This window comes from Guillardia theta, assembly GCF_000315625.1.
Source record: "Guillardia theta CCMP2712 unplaced genomic scaffold GUITHscaffold_238, whole genome shotgun sequence".
Taxonomy (NCBI): domain Eukaryota; class Cryptophyceae; order Pyrenomonadales; family Geminigeraceae; genus Guillardia; species Guillardia theta.
The window spans coordinates 5,100-23,951 of record NW_005434438.1 but is presented as its reverse complement, the minus strand read 5'-3'; the positions used below and the strand labels follow the sequence as shown (position 1 = coordinate 23,951).

Here is an 18,852-nt window from a genome sequence, read left to right as displayed (position 1 = left end):
TAGAGGAGGACGATGCTCAGCTTCTCCTCGATTCCCAGCCTCTTCACCCCCATGCATAGCCTGCTATGCTTTTGTCGTTTCTCTAGGCCCCATTGCTGCTTAGCTTGGCCTTGGCGCGCTGCAGGAGCGCCGTCTTCCTCATAACTAGCTGAGGTCGCACTAGTCTGGTCCAATGCTGCATCGAGTTTGGTAAGCTCATGCTCATGTCCGGCCACACAAGATGGGAGCGGAAGAGAGAAGTACGGAGAGCACAAGTAGGAGGAGAAGGCATACTCCCCTGTCTCCCACCCTGCTTCCTCCCCTGCCTGCTCGTTGCTCTCTTGCATGGTTCTTGCGCGGCCTCACCCCCTCGAAACCTCTATCTATTTACTACTTATTTGTCATGGACCCTGGTCAACTTTAAAAAGAAACAGAACTAAGTTGACAGAAGTGCGGACTGAGCATCTGACACGTGACAGCCAGCCAGCCGTTGGTGCGTGACCGAACATGTGATAACAGTTGTAAGTGGGAGTGTAAGTGAAAGGTTTGTGTCCTCTCAGGTATGCAGCTGACATGGCAGCTGAAGAGGTCTGTTGAGTATCCACAGATCATGTAATAACAAAAGCTTGCATCACTTTATCCGAAGGTTCCCGTCATGGTCCGTCCGTTGTCAGCGAGCTGCGCGAACGATGGGAAGGTTCGAGCTCGAAGCCGGACGAGCTCCTCCCTCATCAGCTCAATCTCTCGTGTTTGCGCCTGCCAAGCGGTCAAGAGTTTGACTCCAGCTGGGCTAGACCATCACACCTTAGCGAGGTCGAGAAGCCTTCGGTGGGTGACCATGAGATTCATCTTCAGTGCTGATTTCTGATTGGCTTTCGCTGCCCCCCCGCCCACAGCTGACGATCCCTGCTGGAGGTCAGCTCAACCCTGAATCGCTGTGCTTTACCTGTAGCTCGCACAGTCGCTGTCGCTCCACAACGGAGCTCTCGAGTGCAAAGATGTCCTGCAAGCATGAGGGTTAGGAGCTTCCAGCAGCTGCAGCTCCCGACCTCGTCCAGCTCGGCGTTTTCTTGCTCTGTAGTACCACGCTGTGCATCAAGCGCCTCTACCGCCTGAGACATCGCCATCAGGGCGGGGGGTCAACAGGTTCGCCTGCTCACCTTGCTGCGCTCCTCGATCCTCTGCTGGTGGATCTGAGATTGGTACGCAATCATCTTCTCCAGCCTGCCCCCAGCTCGAGTCAGACGCAGGGCCGAGGCAGACGCGGGGCCTCTCACCCGGAAGTTTCCTTGGCGGTCTGACTCTCGCCCGAGGACCCTTTGATGAATCGCTGAAGGCTCTTGGTGACTCGCAGCAGCTGTAAAACATCAGCTGGGGGTCAGCTGAGGCTGGTGAGGAGCTGGAGTGTACCTGGAGGTCTTTGGTCTTCTGCAAGCAGTCCTCTTCCTGCAGCTCCAGGCGCTGGTTATCCCACTGCAGCAGGTGGATGCCCTTGCGGAACTCTTTGATCTCGTTGAGCACGGCGATCTTGTCGCCTCCTCTTGACTTGATCGCCTCGTTCAGCATTGACATCACCGATCGCTCCACCAGCTCCGCGTCCGAGTAGTCGGTTATGAACGTCGACTGCTCTACCTCAACCTGCCCCTGCTTCATCCCCACCGTCAGGTCCAGGTCGTACTCCGCTTGCGCCATCCGCTGCAGCAGCTTCTTCATCTCCTCTTCCGCTGCCGCGATGCTCTCCTCGATCTGCGTCTTTGCCCATTCCAGCCGCTTCAGCTCACTCTGCATATTCTCCAGCTGCGTCACGTGCTCCTGCACCACCTCATCCTGAGATCGAGCCTCGGCCACGAGGTTGTCGAGGCGTTGGATGAGGTCAGCTGAGAAGCCCTGAAGGATATCATCCAGCTTCCCTCGCTTCTTGAACGCTTTCATCGCCTGATCGATCGTCTCCTTGTCCGCCGCGTGCTCCTGCAGCTCCTTTCTCAAGCCCTTCTCGAGGTTGGCTCCCTCTTGCCGCACCGCATCAACTCTGAGCTCGAAGGTCTGCACTTCCTCCAGATACTCCCCGACAGCTTTCTCTGCCAGCTCATGCCGGTACTTGAGCTCCTCGAGCCCCAGAACGAGCGACTGCCGGGCAAGAATGTCGTCCTCCTCTTGCGCGATGGCCTGGATGAGCTTGACCTTGTAGAGCTCGAGCTCGATCAGCTTGTACTCGGTCCTCATCTTCACATCCGTCAGCTCCTGCAGCTGGTCGTCGAACTTCTTGCTCTCCTCCACTATCTCCGACCGGAGCTTCTTCGCCTCCCCCTCCAGTGACTTGGCGTACGCGTCTTGCTCTGCAAGGAAGGCCTGCCAAGAGCCCGTGAGCAACGACAGGGAAAGCAAGAGAAGGACAACACCTTGTACTGCGCTTCCCACTCCTTGAGCTTCTGCTGCTGCTCCTCCGTCAGCTCCTCGTTCTCCCCAACCTCGAGGTTCGCAGGCTTCGTCATCACTTGCTCCAGCTTGCTGATCGCGTTGACCCCAGCTAGCGTCCCTCCCATCATCATGTTCAGCGCTCTCTCCACATTAGCATCTCCTGCCGAGGCCTCCCGCTGCTTCCTCGCTTCCTCCTCTTTCGCCTTCTGCTCAGCAGGAGAGACCCACTTGGGCGCTGAGATCTCGCGGTCGGAAACCTCGAGCAGCTGGTGCAAGTGAGCAGCAGGAAACGAGGGAGGGAAGGAGGAGGAGGCGACGAGGTGAGGCATGAAGAGGATAAGGCAAGGAAACGGGACGAGATGGGGAGGCGAGGTGAGAGGGACAAGAGGAGGCGAGCGGGTAGAAGGGGAGGGTCAGGGCAAGAGCAGGAGCACGGAAGGAAGCAAAAGACCTTGTTCGGCTGCTCCTCGTCATGGAGGCCCAGCGCCTCCTTGGCGTCAGGTTGCTTAAGCTCCTTGAGGATCTCCAGGATGCGAGTTTGCTTCTCCTCCATCCTCCCCAGCGTCGCGGATTTCTTCTTGAGGAATTCATCGAAGAGCGCGTTGAACTTGGTCTGCTCGCGGCGGTCAGGATGGGACAAAGGGGTTAAGGGCAAATGGGTACAGGAACAGGGAAGGGGAAGGATGAGGATGAGGATGAGGATGAGGATGAGGATGAGGATGAGGATGAGGATGAGGAGGAAGAGAGGAAAGAGCAAGACTGGGTGACCTTGACAGATGTGATGAAACTCTCGAGCATGTAGATCTGTGCTGTCTTTCTCTCTCGTGTAGTGACGTTGAGACGGTGATAGATCAGCGGGTCATCCTGCTGGGCCCTCCATGACTCGTCAGTGTTGTCAAGCACGGCAGAGCTCTTGAGGCTCTCGGGGTCGGACGGCTTGTCTCCTGTCTTATCTCCTGTCTTGTCTCCTCCTTCCCTGCTCTTGAGATCGAAGCTCAAGCTGTAGCTATCGAACTGCACGAAGCTCTTAGAGGCGCCAAACTCCTGCTGCTGACGCGCGAGAGTCTTCAGCTCGATCTCCCGCATGGTCCGGATGCGATCGATACGCCTCTTTCTCTCCTCCTCCACCTTGAGGATCGGGTAGTTGGGCACAGAGACGTCAGTGGTGAAGGCATGGATCTTCATCCCGTGAGTCTCCATGCTGTCCCAGGCCACTTCCTTGATCCTCCTCCTCTCCTCTTCCTTGCTCACGTTCTCCTCCGAGATGCTCCTCTTGGTGTCCTCCACTCGCGCGTCCCCGTCCGCGATGATCCTCTTTCTCAGCTCGGCATCGATGACGATCTCCTCCCTCGCGATCCTCTCCAGCTCTGGAGCTCCTGAGTTCTTCTCCAGAAGGAAGTCCAGCTGGGCCTTAATTTGGCGGATCCTGTCTCGCATCTCGTTCTTCTTCACCGCGTTGAGCGCGTTGTTCATCTCCTGGATTGACAAGAGCCGCACCTCCTCAAACGTCCTTACCTCCCCAGCCTCCACCTCCTCTCCGAGCAGATCGTACAGCTTCTTCCCCATCGTGAACCGAGTTGGAGGGCCCGACGCGTCCTCCTCTAGCAACAAGCTGCTTGCTAGCAGCAGCACCGTCCCGTTGCAGCTGGCGCAGGCCAGCAAGCCGGCAGGAGATGAGAGGCACATAGAGGAGCATCCTCCCTGCCAGGCGCTGAAGGCTCGCAGGGCATGCACCGTCAGCAGATCGTCTCCTGACCGTAGCACGATCTTTCCTCCTTCTCCTCCCGAAGCCAACAGGCCGGCGTCCCCCCCTCCCGCTATGTGCAGCACGACCTTGTCGTGAGCTCCGAAGGTGAGCGAGGGCTGGGCAGGAGGCAGGGACGAGACCTCCTCTGCCCCCGCTGATCCCCAGCTACCCTCCAGCTCGAAGAGGAGGACCTTCTTGCTGCGCGAGCTCGATGCCGCAAACTTGCCCCCGACCCGGGCGACCTGACCGCAAGCGATCTCCGTCCTGATAGTCGACAAGTCTGCGGCTAGCTGCAGTTCCTCCTCGCTCCTCTCCGAGAAGTTCTCGATCCTCAGGAGGTGGTCGAGCTCGGCCGCTACTATCAGCTGCTCCTCCCTCACCCACAGTAGATTCCCTCTCGCCGACGATGCCGCGCCCGTCTCGACGTACCCTCGCACCTCCGCTGAGCTCTCCTCAACCTTGAGGAGGTAAACGTGCGAAGAGCCTTCGGCCATCACCGCCAAGCTCTTTCCCTTATCTGAGAACCGAAGGCTCACAACCTTGCTGTGAAACAACTTGAAGACAGCCCTGCTCTTCATCTTGGGGAAGGCCGAGACGTCCAGCAGCTGCACGCTCCCCCCCTCATCGCCGATCGCGAGGAGAGAGTAACTAGGATGATGCTCGACGCAGGACAGAGGACGCCCGACATCTTGCACGGCAGAAGCACACTTCTTCCTGCAGTCCCAGAAGATAAGCTTCCCGTCCTCTCCCGCGCTGACAAGAGAGTGGCTGAGGAGAGGGGAGAATGAGAGGCCGACGACGCGGCCCACGTGTGAGAGCATGATCCTCTTGAGCGAGTGGAGCTTGTCCCGCTGCATCTCCCCGAAGACAACGTCTGCGTCCTTGACCTCGGCCTCTGACATCTCAAACGTCTGCGGGAGGTCAGAAAGCATCTCAAGGAGGAAGACGCTTCCGTCAGACGAGGAGAGGACGATGTCTCCTCGTTGCGAGTCTGAGCACATGCAGGCAGACACCAGCGAGTGGCTGGAGGACAGAGGTATCCTCACCTCATACAACTTGCTCAGCGAGTCAGCGTCGAACCAGAGAACGCGCGCGTCCCCGGTGCAGACGACAAGGGAGCGATCGAAGGATAGCAGGGAGGACGAGGACCAAGGGTTGTCCGTGAAGAAGCATGGCTCGCCTGACAACGTGTACAGGGAGACGTCCAGCTGCCAGAGGCTACCCTCTGAAGTCGTGCTGAACAATCTTCCTGAAGCATCCCAGGTGAAGGCCGCAAACTCCACGTCCGGGTTGGGAGGGTCGAAGCGGAGGAACTCGAGTTCTAGAGCCCCCTGCTCACTGTTGACCACGTTGCAGAGGAAGAGCTGGCCATTGCCCAGCAGCGCCAGCTGGTCCGAGTTCTTGGGGTTGAAGTGGCAGGAGGAGAACTCTTGCGGGGAGACCCCAGTCACCTGCAAGTCCACTCCATCCTCGCCCCAGTTCCAGATTGAGACCGTGTGATCAGGGATGGACGATATGGTAGCCATGGACTCGCCGTCCTGCGAGAAGGACATGCAGTCCAGTCCGATCGATCCCACGTTGGGCATGTGCACAGCCTCCTTCCCGTCCTCCATGGAGCACACATGCACTGCCGCTCGCTCCCCCCGCTCAGAGTACGCGTAGAAGTGGAAGCTGGGGTGCGCAATGAGCATGTCAGGCCCGAACCCCTTGCAAGGGAAATGCCGGGAGGCTTCGCCCCTCGTCAGGTCCACGTGAAAGCTGCTGACTATGTTGCCGTTGATGGAGAGATACTTCCCGTCTCCCCCATACACCAGGGGGCTGCCGGAGTAACCTAGGCACGCATTGATGTTGAGCGGTAGCTCGGCCATGTCCACGTTGCTGTGAAGACTTGTTGTTGTCCTTCCTCCTCCTCGAGATCACGTTTGCGTCATGCAGAGATCCCGTGTCAAGATGGATCGATCCCACAGACAGCGGCTAGAAGGAGCAGGAGGAGGACAAGGAGAGGGGCGGAATGGCAGAGAGGAGAGAGAGAGAGAGAGAAGGAGCAGCAGGAGAAGAAGCAAGGATATAAGGAAGGATCACTAGCCCAGGAAGCAAGAGGGTGAGGCTGGAGGCTGGCACGCACAACAAGGAGCCGGAAGCAGCAGCGGCAGCGGCACCGCCATTCTAGCGCAGCCCTTGTGCCATTTCAACGGCTGTGGGCTACTGAGGCGGACCAGCTATGTGCTTGAAACCTTTTTTTTAATTTTTCTTTCCTCGGTTTTTTTAGTATTGTTTTTTTCAGCGTTGGGTCGTGGCCCCCCGTTTACCCTCAATGCTTGCAGGGAAGGGCATGGCGACTGGAGCCGAACAAGCGACAGCTATCCTCCTCCTCCTCCTTCCTGCTGTATCCTCCTACCTCGTATCTCTTGCTCCTCTCAGCCCTTCTGCTCTCTCCTCGCATTCCGCGCTTCCCCTCGGTCTCGGAAGGAGCCCCATCACGAGCCGCAAAGACTGGGACGCTGGTGCATGGTACAGCAAGAGGGCTGCGCATGGCGACGGGAGAGCAAGGAGGAGGTCGTCTTGGTCGATCCTCCAGAGTTTGAAATGTCGTAAGGAAGGAAATGCTGACTCGGCAGATCAACGAAAGTTCCCTGAGCTTTACCGGAAGGACAGGGATGGAGCAGGCGCAACGTTGGAAGCATCCTCGATCTCAGTAGCGATAGCAGAGCAGCCGAGCATGGGGATGAAGGGGAACTTCCAGAAGCCGGAGGTCCTCGCCCCTGCTGGAGGATGGCCCCAGCTCAAGGCGGCGGTTGAGAACGGGGCAGACGCGGTCTATTTTGGGCTTTCCAAGTTCAATGCACGAGCAAGAGCGTCTAACTTTCACCCTGAGCGAGACCTGCCAGCAGTAATGGAGTACTTGCACAGGCACGGGGTGAAGGGATACGTCACTGTCAACGTCCTCCTCTTCGACTCCGAGCTCGACGAGTTCGAGGACATGGTCCGCTCCATCGCCCGCCATGGCGTCGATGCGGTGATCGTGCAGGACATAGGGGCGGTGAAGATGATCAAGAGCATCTCCCCCAACCTCAACATCCATGGCAGCACGCAGATGAGTATCACCTCAGCTGAGGGTGTCAAGTTTGCGCGTCGGCAGGGAGTCAGCAGAGTCGTGCTGGGCAGGTGAGGGGAGAGGATGGCGCAGTTTGATCCTCTAAGTTTACTGCAGGGAGTTGTCTGTCACAGAGATTGCGTCAATCCAGAAGGAGATCGGGGAAGAACTTATGGAGGGCATCGAGATCTTTGTGCATGGAGCTCTGTGCGTGAGCTACTCAGGACAGGTAGATCACGAGCGTGAGGAGGAGGAGGCGGAGGAAGTGGAGTTGGACCCTGCGAGAAGAATTCTCTCTGACCCTGCTTCCAGTGCTTCTCCTCCGAAGCATGGGGAGGTCGCTCAGCCAATAGAGGACAGTGCGCACAGGTGAGAGGGAGCTTGTCGTCTGCCGACGCCTCTGATAGCTCTTGCTTCAGGCTTGCCGCCTCCCTTACGAGCTGCTTGTAAACGGGAAGAGGAAGCCAATGGAAGACGTTAAGTATCTGCTCAGCCCGCAAGACCTGATGGCTGTCGAGCTGGTTCCCCAGCTGATCTCAGCTGGAGTCTCCTCCTTGAAGATCGAGGGCAGGCTCAAGAGCCCGGAGGTAACTCAAATTCTTCTCTCCTGTTGCCTCCCTCAGCTGCTCTCATAGTACGTGGCACTCACAACCAAAGTCTACCGAGAGGCTGTAGACAAGGCCTGGGAACTGTTTTCCTCTTCCTCCTCTTCCTCCAAGAAGGACACAAGCTTGATCAGCGAGCTCAGCAGAAGGGAGCTACAGCAAGTGTTCGCGCGAGCACAGGTGAAGAGGCAGGGATGGAGAAGATGAGGTGGAAGGGAGAGAGGAGGAGAAAGGGAAACCGATGAAGAGGGGAAAGAGGATGAGGAGGGAGGGAAAGAGAGACAATGAAGCAAGGGGCGAGAGGCGGGAAGAAGGAAGAAAGGAGAGGAGAGGAGCAGGAAACACAATCCACTGACGGAGTTGACAAGGACGAGAATCACAACGGCCTGACCCCTGGGTTCCTGGAGGGACCTCGCCATCAGCGACTAGTCAGGGGAAGAAATCCGCGACATCGCGGGATTCTAGTGGGAAAGGTTGAGGGAGTGGAGGATGGAGGCGTGCGAATCAAAGTCTGCGGTCCCATCAAACGAGGAGACGGTGTCGTGTTCGACAGAGGGGCACCTGAAGAAAAGGAAGAAGGAGGCTCCGTGTATGAGGTGAGGGGAAGGAGGAGGGAGGGAGGAGGAAGAAGAAGAGGAAGGAGGAAGAGGAAGGAGGCAGAGGAAAAGGAAGAGGGAGGAGGAAGAAGAAGAGGAAGAAGAAGAAGAAGAAGAAGGAGGAAGATCAAGGAGGAAAGAGGATGAGGAAGGAGGAAGGAGGGAGAGGAAGGTGGAGCGGTGGGGAGGTGGGAAAGAGGATGGTGGAGGGAGGGAGAGGAGATGAGAGAGAGGAGGATGGAAGGTGGGGAAGGAAGGGGGCTGATGGTTAACAGGTGATTGACTCTCGAGGACGGTCGGTCGCTAGGACATCAAATGAGGTGATGCCGAGTGGAAGGAGTTTGCGGTTGCTGAGCTACAGCTGGGGCAGGAGGTCACCTCTGGATCCTTCCTGGTCAAGTTCGGGAAGAATGCACTGGAACTGAGGAGGGTAGGACGAGGAGACCTGGTGTGGAAGACAAGGGACGCGGCAGTGGACAAGAAGCTCGAAGCGCTGGTTAAAGGTGGAGGAGAGAGGGGAGGACACGGAGGAGGAGCAGAAGGAGCGTCGGAAAGCGCAGCAGGAGTTAGCATCAAAGTTTCAGGCGAGCTGGGAAAGCAGCTCACGATTATTGCTGAGGACCAGCTGGGAAGAGTGGGAAGAGGAACGACGATGTCAGTACTGCAAGAGGCAACAAGCAAGGGACTGGATGAGGAAAGTCTGCGCAAGGTGAGAAGAAACATTCAATGTTCACCCTTCTCCTCCTCATACTCCTTCTCTCTCTTGCCCCCTCCTCGTGTCTGGTCCGTCTTCCTCTCTAATCTCCTGCTGAACTTCCCTCTGATCTCGTTGTTGCTGTCTCCTGCTCTTGCTCCTGCTGCTCCTCCTTCTCCTCCTCCTCTGGCCATCTGCAAAGGAACTCTGACGAGGTGCATGCGCGGCAGTCCATAGGGTTGCTCGGAGGAACAGGTCTCCGCCTCCTCCACCTTGACGTCTCTGCCCTGGCCGGAGGAACTTTCGTGCCTGCCAGTGAGATCAAGGCAGCACGCAGAGAGGCAGTGGAGCAGCTGCTTGAGCAGAGGCTCATGTACACGTGAGCTGACTTGTCTCGTTTCCTCCCTCCTGTCTTTCCTCCTCGCTCTCCCTCCTTCCTCTCCCTCCCTCCCTCCCTCCTCATCTTCACCCTTCTCTCCCACCTCTCTGCTCCTCCCCCCCCTCGTGAGGATGACAAGATTTCTACAGGACGGCAGAGGGGATGGCGGAGGAGGCAGTCGTATCCAACATCGTTGACGCATCTTTCACCTCCCTGGCACAAGGCGAGAGGCAGGCAGGCAGGGACGGAAGGGCGCCCAAGATCGCGATCCTGTGCAGGACCAGAGAGCAGTGCGAGGAAGCGATGAAGGTGGAGTGGCTGGAGGAGATCATCCTGGACTTTCTCGAAGTCCACGGGCTCGTTCAAGCCGTCGAGGCTGTCAGAGGCTCAGGGAAGCGAGTGATCGTAGCGACTCCCAGGTGAGGAGCAGGTGGAAGAGGAGGAACGGGGAGGAATGCGGGGGAGGGAGTTGTTGTGAAGGAGGAGGAGGAGAAGGAAGTGGAGGAGATCTAAGCTTTCAACAGGGTGCTGAAACCAGAAGAGGAGAGGATGTGGAGGTTTTACCTCAGGCTCGGGGCGGACGCTCTGCTCGTGAGGAGCACGGGGATGCTGCAGAAGCTGACGGACCTGGGAGGGGCTGGAGCGGTTCTCTCTGACAAGGAGGAGCTGAGAATCCCCGAGCTCCACGGTGACTTCAGCTTGAATGCCGCAAACAGGATAAGCGCTCTCCACCTGCTGGAGGAGGGGTTGGCCCGCCTAGCCCCCACCCACGACCTGAACGCCTTCCAGCTGTGCGAGCTGGGAAACTCTCTGGGGCCTGGTGGGCACCAGCTGGAGGCAATCATCCACCAGCACCTGCCGATCTTTCACACCGAGCACTGCGTGTTCTGCCGCTTCCTGAGCGACGGCAACAGCTACAAGGACTGCGGGCATCCCTGCGAGACCAACTCCGTCCACCTCCGCGACCAGGCAAGGAGAGCACGTGAGGGTGCGGGTCCTGACGAGGAGAGCAGGAGGGGAACGAGCATCTGGTGCTGGCAGACATGGGGTGCAGGAATACTGTCTTCAACGCTAAGGCTCAGTCCGGAGTCTTTTACGTTTCTGACCTCATCAGAGCTGGTTACAGGAATTTTCGCATCGAGTTGGTCGACGAGGTGAGAGAGAGCTGGGCATGACTTGATCAAACTGACTTCCTCCTCTTCCTCTCTCTTGTCCTCCACTTCCGTCGTCTGCTTCCTCTCTCTCTCGTCTTCTTCTTCTCCTCCCCCCTGCTCTAACCTTCTTTCTTTTCTCATCCTGCCTCTCTCACTGTCTTCAGCCTCCCCATCAAGTCATTCCCATCCTCACAGCTTATCACGACCTCCTGCATCATCGAGCAACCCCGGGAGAGCTCTGGACGTGGCTGCGGAGTCTGCAAAACGCCAACGGCAGAGCGCAGGGGGTGGAAGAGGGTTCCCTGGTACACTCAGCTAGAGCGAGAGCCGAGGACCTCAAGCCGACGGCATCGCAGCAGAACCCCAAGTGGTCGAAAATGGGAGCACAGGCGCTCAAGGACAAGTGACGAGGACATGAAGAGCTGTGGCTCTTGCGGTAGAAGTGCAAAACAGTGTGCGATTAGTGAATCATATTTCAGTCATGCCAGTAACCCAATCCCCTCTCCCTCCTTTCTCTTCCTCTGCTGCTCCCTCCCGTCTCCCCCTCCCCATCATCTTCCCAGCAGCCTCTGAATCTCCCTCACTCGCTGCGACGCGTTGGAGAGGGTAGAGGATTCTTGCGACTGAGCCTTCAGCTGCTGCCTGTGCGCGAGCGTCCGAGGGGATTTCAGCAGAGTCGCTGCGGAGAAGAAAGATGGCGGCTCTCCCCGCTTCTCCGCAGCATCTCGCTCAGCTCCGCTCCTCCTGGTCGAACCTCGCTGGAAGGACTTGAGGAGGGGAGCAGAAGTTGTCGCTAGAGGCTCCTGCGGAGGCTGCAAGGAAGGAGAGGGTCTCTGTGGGAGGGCATGGAAGGAGATGGACTTCTTCATCTCCGCCATCTCCTTGAAAAAGGTCGTTTCCTTGTGATGCTCGAAGAACCTTTGAGCCTCCTTGAACAGGCGCTCAAGATCCTTGATGTTGTTCCACAGAGCAGAGGAAGCATCGCCCATGGCGAGCGATGGCAGGTGGGAGGCGCTCAGAGAGCCGCTGACGCTCATGAGCATGCGATGAGTCACCGCCAGCTCTGCCTTAGCTGAGTTCTTCTCCTCTTCCAAGATCGACATGAACGCCTCAAGCTCCACCAGCTGCACCTTTGTGTCTCTCAGCTCCTGGAGCAGGTGCAGGTCGTTGTGCTCGTGTCCTCTGCTGTCGTCCGATCGATTCTGCTGACGATCAAGCCGTGACAGTCGGAGGTTGGCGGTCAGACTCGCGGGGCTGTCGAGCTGGGAACTTCGTTCATGCATCATCATGGTCAGCTCATGTCTCGACCTCTCAGTCTCCATGAGCCTCCTCTCGAGCCTCGAGCTCTTGAACTTGGTCGAGTTCAGCTCGTAAGTCAACCGGTCACAGCTTGCCTCCATTTCCAACGTCATCTGCTTCACTATCGCCAGCCTTTCGGAGCTCTCACGTACGAAGTTCAAGAAGAAGGGGAAGGAGGTGTCGAGGTAGGCTTCCTTCCAGTTCTTCATCGCAAGCTCCATGCTCGTCGCTTCCGTGCCTCTCACTGTAAGAGCTCCATCCGCCTCTTGCTCTGGTTTCTGATTCTTGAAGCTGCTGTGAGAAACTTCGACACTGGCAACACTCTTGATGACTTCTGATTCCTGCTGGTGCGACAACTTGCTGCTATGATCCTCCAGCTGCTTGACTCTCAGCTTGAGCAGCTTCATGTCAGCTCTCGACGTGAGGAGCTCAGAGTCTCGTTCCTTAAGCTGCACTCTGGATGCCTCAAGCTCCTTCTTGAGCTTGGTCAAGTCGTGACTAGTCGCGCTCGCACTCTTGGAGCAGAGGCTGTTGACATGCTTCAGTTCCTCGTTTTCTTTTCTGAGGTCTTCACACTGTTTCTCGACAACAGCAATCTGACTCTTGAGGTTTTCATTGTCAAACGACATTCTTTGCTCGCTGTCCAACACTCGAGCGATCTCTCTCCGGAGTTCTTCATTCTCAATCAGTGAGATTTCCCGATGATTTCGCTGCTCTTCCATCTCGTTTGCTAGCCGGGCGTTCCTCTTCTTGAGTTCAACCATCTCTCTCTCTCTCGACTTAAACATCGACTTCAGCTTCAAATGCGAGTCAACCTCTGACGCTAACTGCCTCTCGAGCTCTTGCACACGACTCCGGAGGTGCCAAATCGTCTGTCCTTGATTGTCGTTCAACTTTTGATTTTCTTGTTGTTCCTTCCACTTGGCCGACAACTCTTTGTACTTCCCTAGGTAGTGTTTGAACATGATGTCTTTCTCTTCGCAATTCCTTTGAATCCTGTGCAGATTTTCTTGAAGCTCACTCCAGCTAAGCTCTGCTTCTTCCTTTGCAAGCCTGATAGATACAAACAATTCTTGCGCAAAGAACTGAGTCTTGATGAGAACTTCTTGCGCTCTTTGTTTCTGTTTGTTTGCTTCGAAGTGCCTCAACTCGTAATCTTCACAAGACAGCTCTTGGAGCATGCTCTGCTTCTGGTCAAGAGAAGTCTCCAATAGCCGGATCTTGTTTTCAGCTCGAGCGGCTTCAACGCTGGCTTGAAAAAGTTTGTCTTCTAGCAGTTTGTTTCTAGACCTCAAAGCATGCAGTTCACCTTGAGCACTCGGTTCCTCCTGTAACGAAGTGTTTCTTTCCGTGTCCTGCTCCAGGTCGTCAGGGCTGAGGGGGAAGAAGGGACCTCCAACGCTGATTCATCGACTCACCCTCATGCGGCGATCGCTGTCCCCATCTCCCGCCTGGTAGGAAAGGTCGTGCGGGCCGACGGTCTTCTTGTCTTGTATGCCCATGATCCTCTCCTCGGCCTCATGCGCGTGCAATCTCTGGACAGACCGCGGCGAAAATTCTCTATCACTTGCGTCTTGTTTGACGATGAAAGGAGGCATGTCGTCCGCGTACAATCGCTTCGACGCCTTCACTTTGTTCTGGAGCACAACAGTCTGAGCACATGCAACATAAAATCATCTCAGTACTTACTTCATAGTTGTGAATGTTTCTCCGATCACTCGGATGCTCGTCTTCAAGGTCGATGCTGTCAGGCGACTCGAATTCATCAAAGCCATCCGAGTGTCTGATCGCAGAGATGGGAGAAGCGAGATTACATGAGTCGTTGTTGTCGTTTTCGATCTCAGCCTTCGAGTCTTCTTTGCCAGAGGTAGCTCCATACATCTCATCGCACAAGACTGGAGCAAGTGGTGGACTGATCATAGGTCCTCCTGTTGGGCAAGGGAGGAGCAGAGTCACATTTGCTGGATGTCAGGAGACAACAAGACAACACCGCTATGCTTCTCTTCTTGCTCATCAGCAATGCGCTCCTCTCTACCGTTGGACGCCTGGCCCCACGCAGAGCTAGGATCGGTGCGTCTGCTATTGGGACTTCCGCTGTGAACAGCCTGATTGATGTCTAACTTCAACAAACACATCTCTCACATACAAGAGAGCAGAACAATACCTGGTTGTATAATCGTTTTCCATTCACAGAAAATTTTGAGCTTTCAACCTCAATCTTTGGTCCAACATGCTTCAACGGTATGTTGTCATCTTCATGCTTGCTGTTATTCTCCTTGCGCGCGTTCTGGTCAGCATTCATCGGGTCTAGCATAGACTATGTCGAGGCATGTTGCCCCCTGCTGGAAGGAATCAGTCTCAAGCGCTCGACTCCCTTGAACCATGCTTCCTTCAAGTCAGACGAATCAGACCGTCAGGCTAATTCTTGACCTCAAGCCATTGATACATGCGAATCTACTATGCCATCTGGATTCTCATGAAAACCCATACTCTTCAATTATTTCTTTTCGTCAAGTTTTCGTTGCTGGTAAAGTAACTTCTGCCTACACCTGTGACTCGCTAAATACCCTTGCATAGCTAGGCGATTTATCTAGGCGATTAATGCGGCTTCTGCCATGAAGCTGAAAGCTACTCTCTTCCTGTTGTCAAAACTTATCTCTCGCTGAGCTTCATCAGTCTTCTCCCCGCCAGCGGCTCTCTCTCTACAGCTCTCCTTTCCTCAATTTCACTTTGACCGGCGGCTCGTTTTCTCTGCTTCGGACGCAGCTTGCTCATGAGCAGATCGTCTCTTCTACGAACATCAGCAGCTCACGTCCTGAAGCAGATCGTCTCTTCTACGAACATCAGCAGCTCACGTCCTGCTAAAGCAGATCGTCTCTTCTACGAACATCAGCAGCTCACGTCCTGCTAAAGCAGATCGTCTCTTCTATGAACATTAGCAGCTCACATCCTGAAGCAGATCGTCTCTTCTATGAACATCAGCAGCTCACGTCCTGAAGCTTACGCCTGCATGCTGCACGTCAAGCTCGGGCCTCGCCGGCAGCCGCCCTCATTTCTTGCTGGTCGCTTTTATCACCGCCGCCGGCCCGACTCGCCTCGCCATGTCACGAGTCGGAGAGACCAAGAGAAGGACGTAGAGCTGCAAGCTCGCCTCAACTTACATGCCCCATTGGTAACTGATTTTTAACTTAATTAACTTTGAGTAAAGAACTCGCCGAAGCCTCCGGCTCGCCGGAGTCGGCTCGGAGTCCCGGTCCGGCACTGCTGAGCAGCAAGTTGGCCGCAGCGCGCAACTTTTGGCCCGGCCGGGCCCGGCCGCCGCATGCCAGTCAGTCGGCGGCCGGCGGCCCGCCCTCTCCCCGCCCGGCCGGCGCGGCCGCGGCTCGGAGTCACGAGTCAGTGGCGGCCGGGCGGCCAGCCCGCCGTAAGGTAGTACGGCCCGGGGCCACTGCTCGGAATCACGCCGGTCGGATCCGCCGAACTTCGGAACTGAAGGCGGCGGGTCGCCGGCCCTGAGGCCATTGTAACCGCCGCGCCGCCGTTCCCGCCCGCCCCCGTGCCCGGGGCAGCGCGGCCATCTCACTGATCCCACTGGAGTCCAGCCGCTCACGGTAGCGGCCTCCTTCCGGGCAGGCCGGGCTGCGGCCGCGGGCGCCGCCTGCGCGGCGGCCTGGCAGTGGCCTCTCACAGTGGGCGCGCACCCCTGATCGGACTCCGGGCCGAGCCCGCCGGGCCCCGCCCGGAGGAACAGGAAGCCTCCTGAGGCTGGCGGAAGGAGGCCCGCCATCTGATGGCCCGCCATCCGATCCGACGGTACTGGGGGGGTAGGAGGATGCCGCCGGAAGAAGAGGTCCACGCGGGGCGTCGTCATCCTCCGAGGATCTGCACAAGCTGCGTCCGATGGTGATAGGCTCGTGCAGATCACCATGTCGTACGGCACCATGCCCTCCCACACGGTGGCCGCCTCGAGATCCATCAACATGGTAAGCTCCCCTGCCGCGCATTGCCTGATCGGACTCGGATGCCAACCACGACCGCGCGTTCCGGGCCTCCACCTTCAGACGGCTTTTCTGCATCCGCTTATTTTCAAGCGTGCCACATCTCGAATATCAGCCGCAAGTCTGAAAGATAACACTGCTTGACCAGCTCCTCCACCAAAATCATTTCCAACTTAGCTTTTACCGACTCTTCTCCTGCTACATCTTCCAACCGTACTTATTGAGCAGAATTTTCATCTGAACCATGACGCCATGAAACAGTCACACTTCTGTTCTTTTCCCATACTGTATGAAATTCACCACCAAAATTTCCAAGTTGATCAAGCGGGAACTCTCGTATCAATGGGATCAAACACATACCCAGGCCTGTTCTGTATTGATTCATTGCATTCTGAATCGGAAGTAGCAAGTCATCTAATTCCTCCTGTGAAGTCACAGATCCTTATTTGTCCATCTGTAAGTCAGGATGAGTCTTCATCAACTCCCGGCGGGCTCGCTCAAATCCAGTTTTCCACCGCCCATGTTAAAAGCAGTGGGCTTGAATGTCCAAACTTAATAGCAATGTCCCACAAAAAATCAACTCCGACCTTCTAAACAACTTCCAAGCACAAGGAAGAATGCAACGTCCCCAAAACATCGAATCCAACCGTTCCAAACAGCGATTTCCACACACTGTCATCGAATCACCGGCGACTCAAATGAATCCGTGACAACAAGGAACAGAAATTACTCTTTGTTCCAGTTCAGACCGTACGGTTAATCACGGTTGCGCAACAATAGTAAAAATTGAGAACTGAGAACAAAGAGAAAATTTTCTCTTTGTAATCGAATCAACCTCCACCTCACTGGCCAGACCAAACTATTTCCAACTCCACAGACAATGAGTCTTCTTGGTTCTGATGAGGAAGTAGTCTATCAGGTAGGAACCGAGTACTGGTACTTTGATGGGACAGAATGGAGTCGGTTTAGAGATGCCGCCGTTTCTGCAACTTTCCTCTCCACTTTCCGAGGGTGGTACATCTGCGACCTGTACAAAGGTCAGGGGAACTACGTGTTGTCACGTTCGGTAAAGACAATCATACTGTCTTCACCCAAGCTTGGAGGGTTCAAGGACATTCTGAACAATGGAGCTGGGCGATATTTTCTGCCAACATGGACTGATGAGGAGATGTCAATCTTCATCGAGATGTAAGAGGATCGCGTTAACGAAGAAGAAGCAAGGAACGTCGTCAAGGATTGGGGGAACGTACCAAGAAATGTCATAGTGAGGCCTGTAGACACACTTGAGCAGGCGATACAGACGATAACCTCAATTTCCTCGCTACAGGAAAAGATGAGAGCAGCAGTGAACGAAGACCTGGGATTGCCATCGAGCCTGATTCACCTGGTCCCATGCTCAGACTACAAGACTATCAGTGCTCGAGCATGCTCGCAGAAGGCCGCGGAGAAGATCTTTGAGCAACTTGTCAAAACAGACTGGGATGGACTTGTAAACCTGGCTTTCTCAGGCTCTGATTCTAGGTTGTATACGGCGGCAGGCCTGGTTTTTGAATGCTTTGCGCATGAGGTGCTGAAGAAAGGAGGAAACAGATATAGATTGCGCAGTCTAGGGTCGGGTGAGGATGATGAAGGGGCAAGGGAAGAGATAGATTTGCATATGAAGAAGTCGCAGGCATACTTTGAGTTTTCAACAACAGGACTCAACGAGTGGAAGTTCATGAAGAACACATATTGCAAGCCCAAGGCATTGAACTTCCCTTGCATGGATGCGCTTTTATTGTCAGATCAGGAGGTCCTCTACATGTTCCAGATGACACGGGCAGAAGAACATCCTATCAAGCTTGGACCACTATGTAAGATATTGACAGCTCTACGAGCCAAGAACAAGTTTGAGAGGGTATGCTTTGTGTTTGTTCTACCCTCAGAGCTTGAGGGGAAAGCATGTTGGAGACGAGCTCAGGTTTTCACGAACGAGAAGACAGCAAGTGAGATGGAGAAGCAGCAAGTGGAAAACGTTACTCAGCACGCGATGTTCTTGTCCAAGGGGGACGTGGCATGGCTAAAGGGAGCGGAGATCAGGATCCAGATCGTAGATAAGGCAAGGTCTCAGAGGGAAGAGCAACTGGAGGGAGGCGATGAGGCGACAACATAAAGGATGAGGGACTGCGATCTTTGACGTTGATGTGCGCTGAAAGAGTGGAGGGCTTGTAGTAGCTCTAGCGGCTACAGATGATTGACGGCTCATGAGGTCATGGGTTAGATCCATGGCAGCAGTCACCATGACGAGCATTGTAGCTCAGGCAACAAATATATGTGAAGCTTCCTGTTGGATCAGAGATTGCATCGTTCGACGGAGAATGTAATGATCTAGATCATTCGATACACCTCGAGACAAATGCCGACCAAGAGAATGGATGATGCCCAGTACATGAACACTCTCAACAAAACCGTCCGTCCATACTGAACAGCGACGCAGAGCGAAAGTTGGCGCGCTGCCGCGAAAACACCACCAGGATATGACCATTATCACTTGCATCATCATCATCATCTCCAACTTCATCTTCATCATCTTCTTTTTCTTCTTCATTACCTCCATCATCTCCTTCATCATCGTCAACATCATCATCTCTTCCTTCACCATCATCATCCCTTCCATGATCTCCTTCATCAATATCAAGATATCCTTCGTCGTTAAATCCATTCATGTATATAATCATCACAGTCATCATCATTTTGCTCATTATTACCAACATTGTCATTTCCATCTTCTTCTTGTTTTCCTTCTCCTTCATCATCATCTCAATCATCATCATCTCAATCATCATCTCAATCATCATCTCAATCATCATCTCAATCATCATCTCAATCATCATCATCTCAATCATCATC

General features: G+C 55.2%; 3 protein-coding genes across 3 annotated transcripts; 2 read left to right on the top strand and 1 right to left on the bottom strand.

The window, feature by feature from the left end:
• Positions 1 to 574: 574 nt before the first annotated feature.
• Positions 575 to 6,012, bottom strand: GUITHDRAFT_166739 (hypothetical protein; the record flags this gene model as incomplete). Its single annotated transcript, XM_005819207.1, has 10 exons — positions 575 to 735; positions 784 to 885; positions 926 to 982; positions 1,029 to 1,091; positions 1,140 to 1,203; positions 1,257 to 1,336; positions 1,390 to 2,328; positions 2,379 to 2,663; positions 2,849 to 3,010; positions 3,166 to 6,012. 10 exons carry the CDS (start codon positions 6,010 to 6,012, stop codon positions 616 to 618), a joined length of 4,719 nt encoding a protein of 1,572 aa, XP_005819264.1. The 3' UTR covers positions 575 to 615.
• An 857-nt stretch (positions 6,013 to 6,869) lies between these two features.
• GUITHDRAFT_82443 (hypothetical protein) lies at positions 6,870 to 11,073 on the top strand (the record flags this gene model as incomplete). The annotated part of the gene is made up of 13 exons (XM_005819206.1): positions 6,870 to 7,309; positions 7,356 to 7,467; positions 7,551 to 7,607; positions 7,658 to 7,825; positions 7,874 to 8,023; positions 8,212 to 8,439; positions 8,715 to 8,759; positions 8,810 to 9,148; positions 9,364 to 9,506; positions 9,662 to 9,931; positions 10,037 to 10,494; positions 10,521 to 10,666; positions 10,831 to 11,073. 13 exons carry the CDS (start codon positions 6,870 to 6,872, stop codon positions 11,071 to 11,073), a joined length of 2,799 nt encoding a protein of 932 aa, XP_005819263.1.
• A 6,223-nt stretch (positions 11,074 to 17,296) lies between these two features.
• On the top strand, positions 17,297 to 18,115 carry GUITHDRAFT_121543 (hypothetical protein; the record flags this gene model as incomplete). Its single annotated transcript, XM_005819205.1, has 2 exons — positions 17,297 to 17,860; positions 17,924 to 18,115. The coding sequence occupies 2 exons, from the start codon at positions 17,297 to 17,299 to the stop codon at positions 18,113 to 18,115; spliced, it is 756 nt and encodes a 251-aa protein (XP_005819262.1).
• Positions 18,116 to 18,852: the final 737 nt, after the last annotated feature.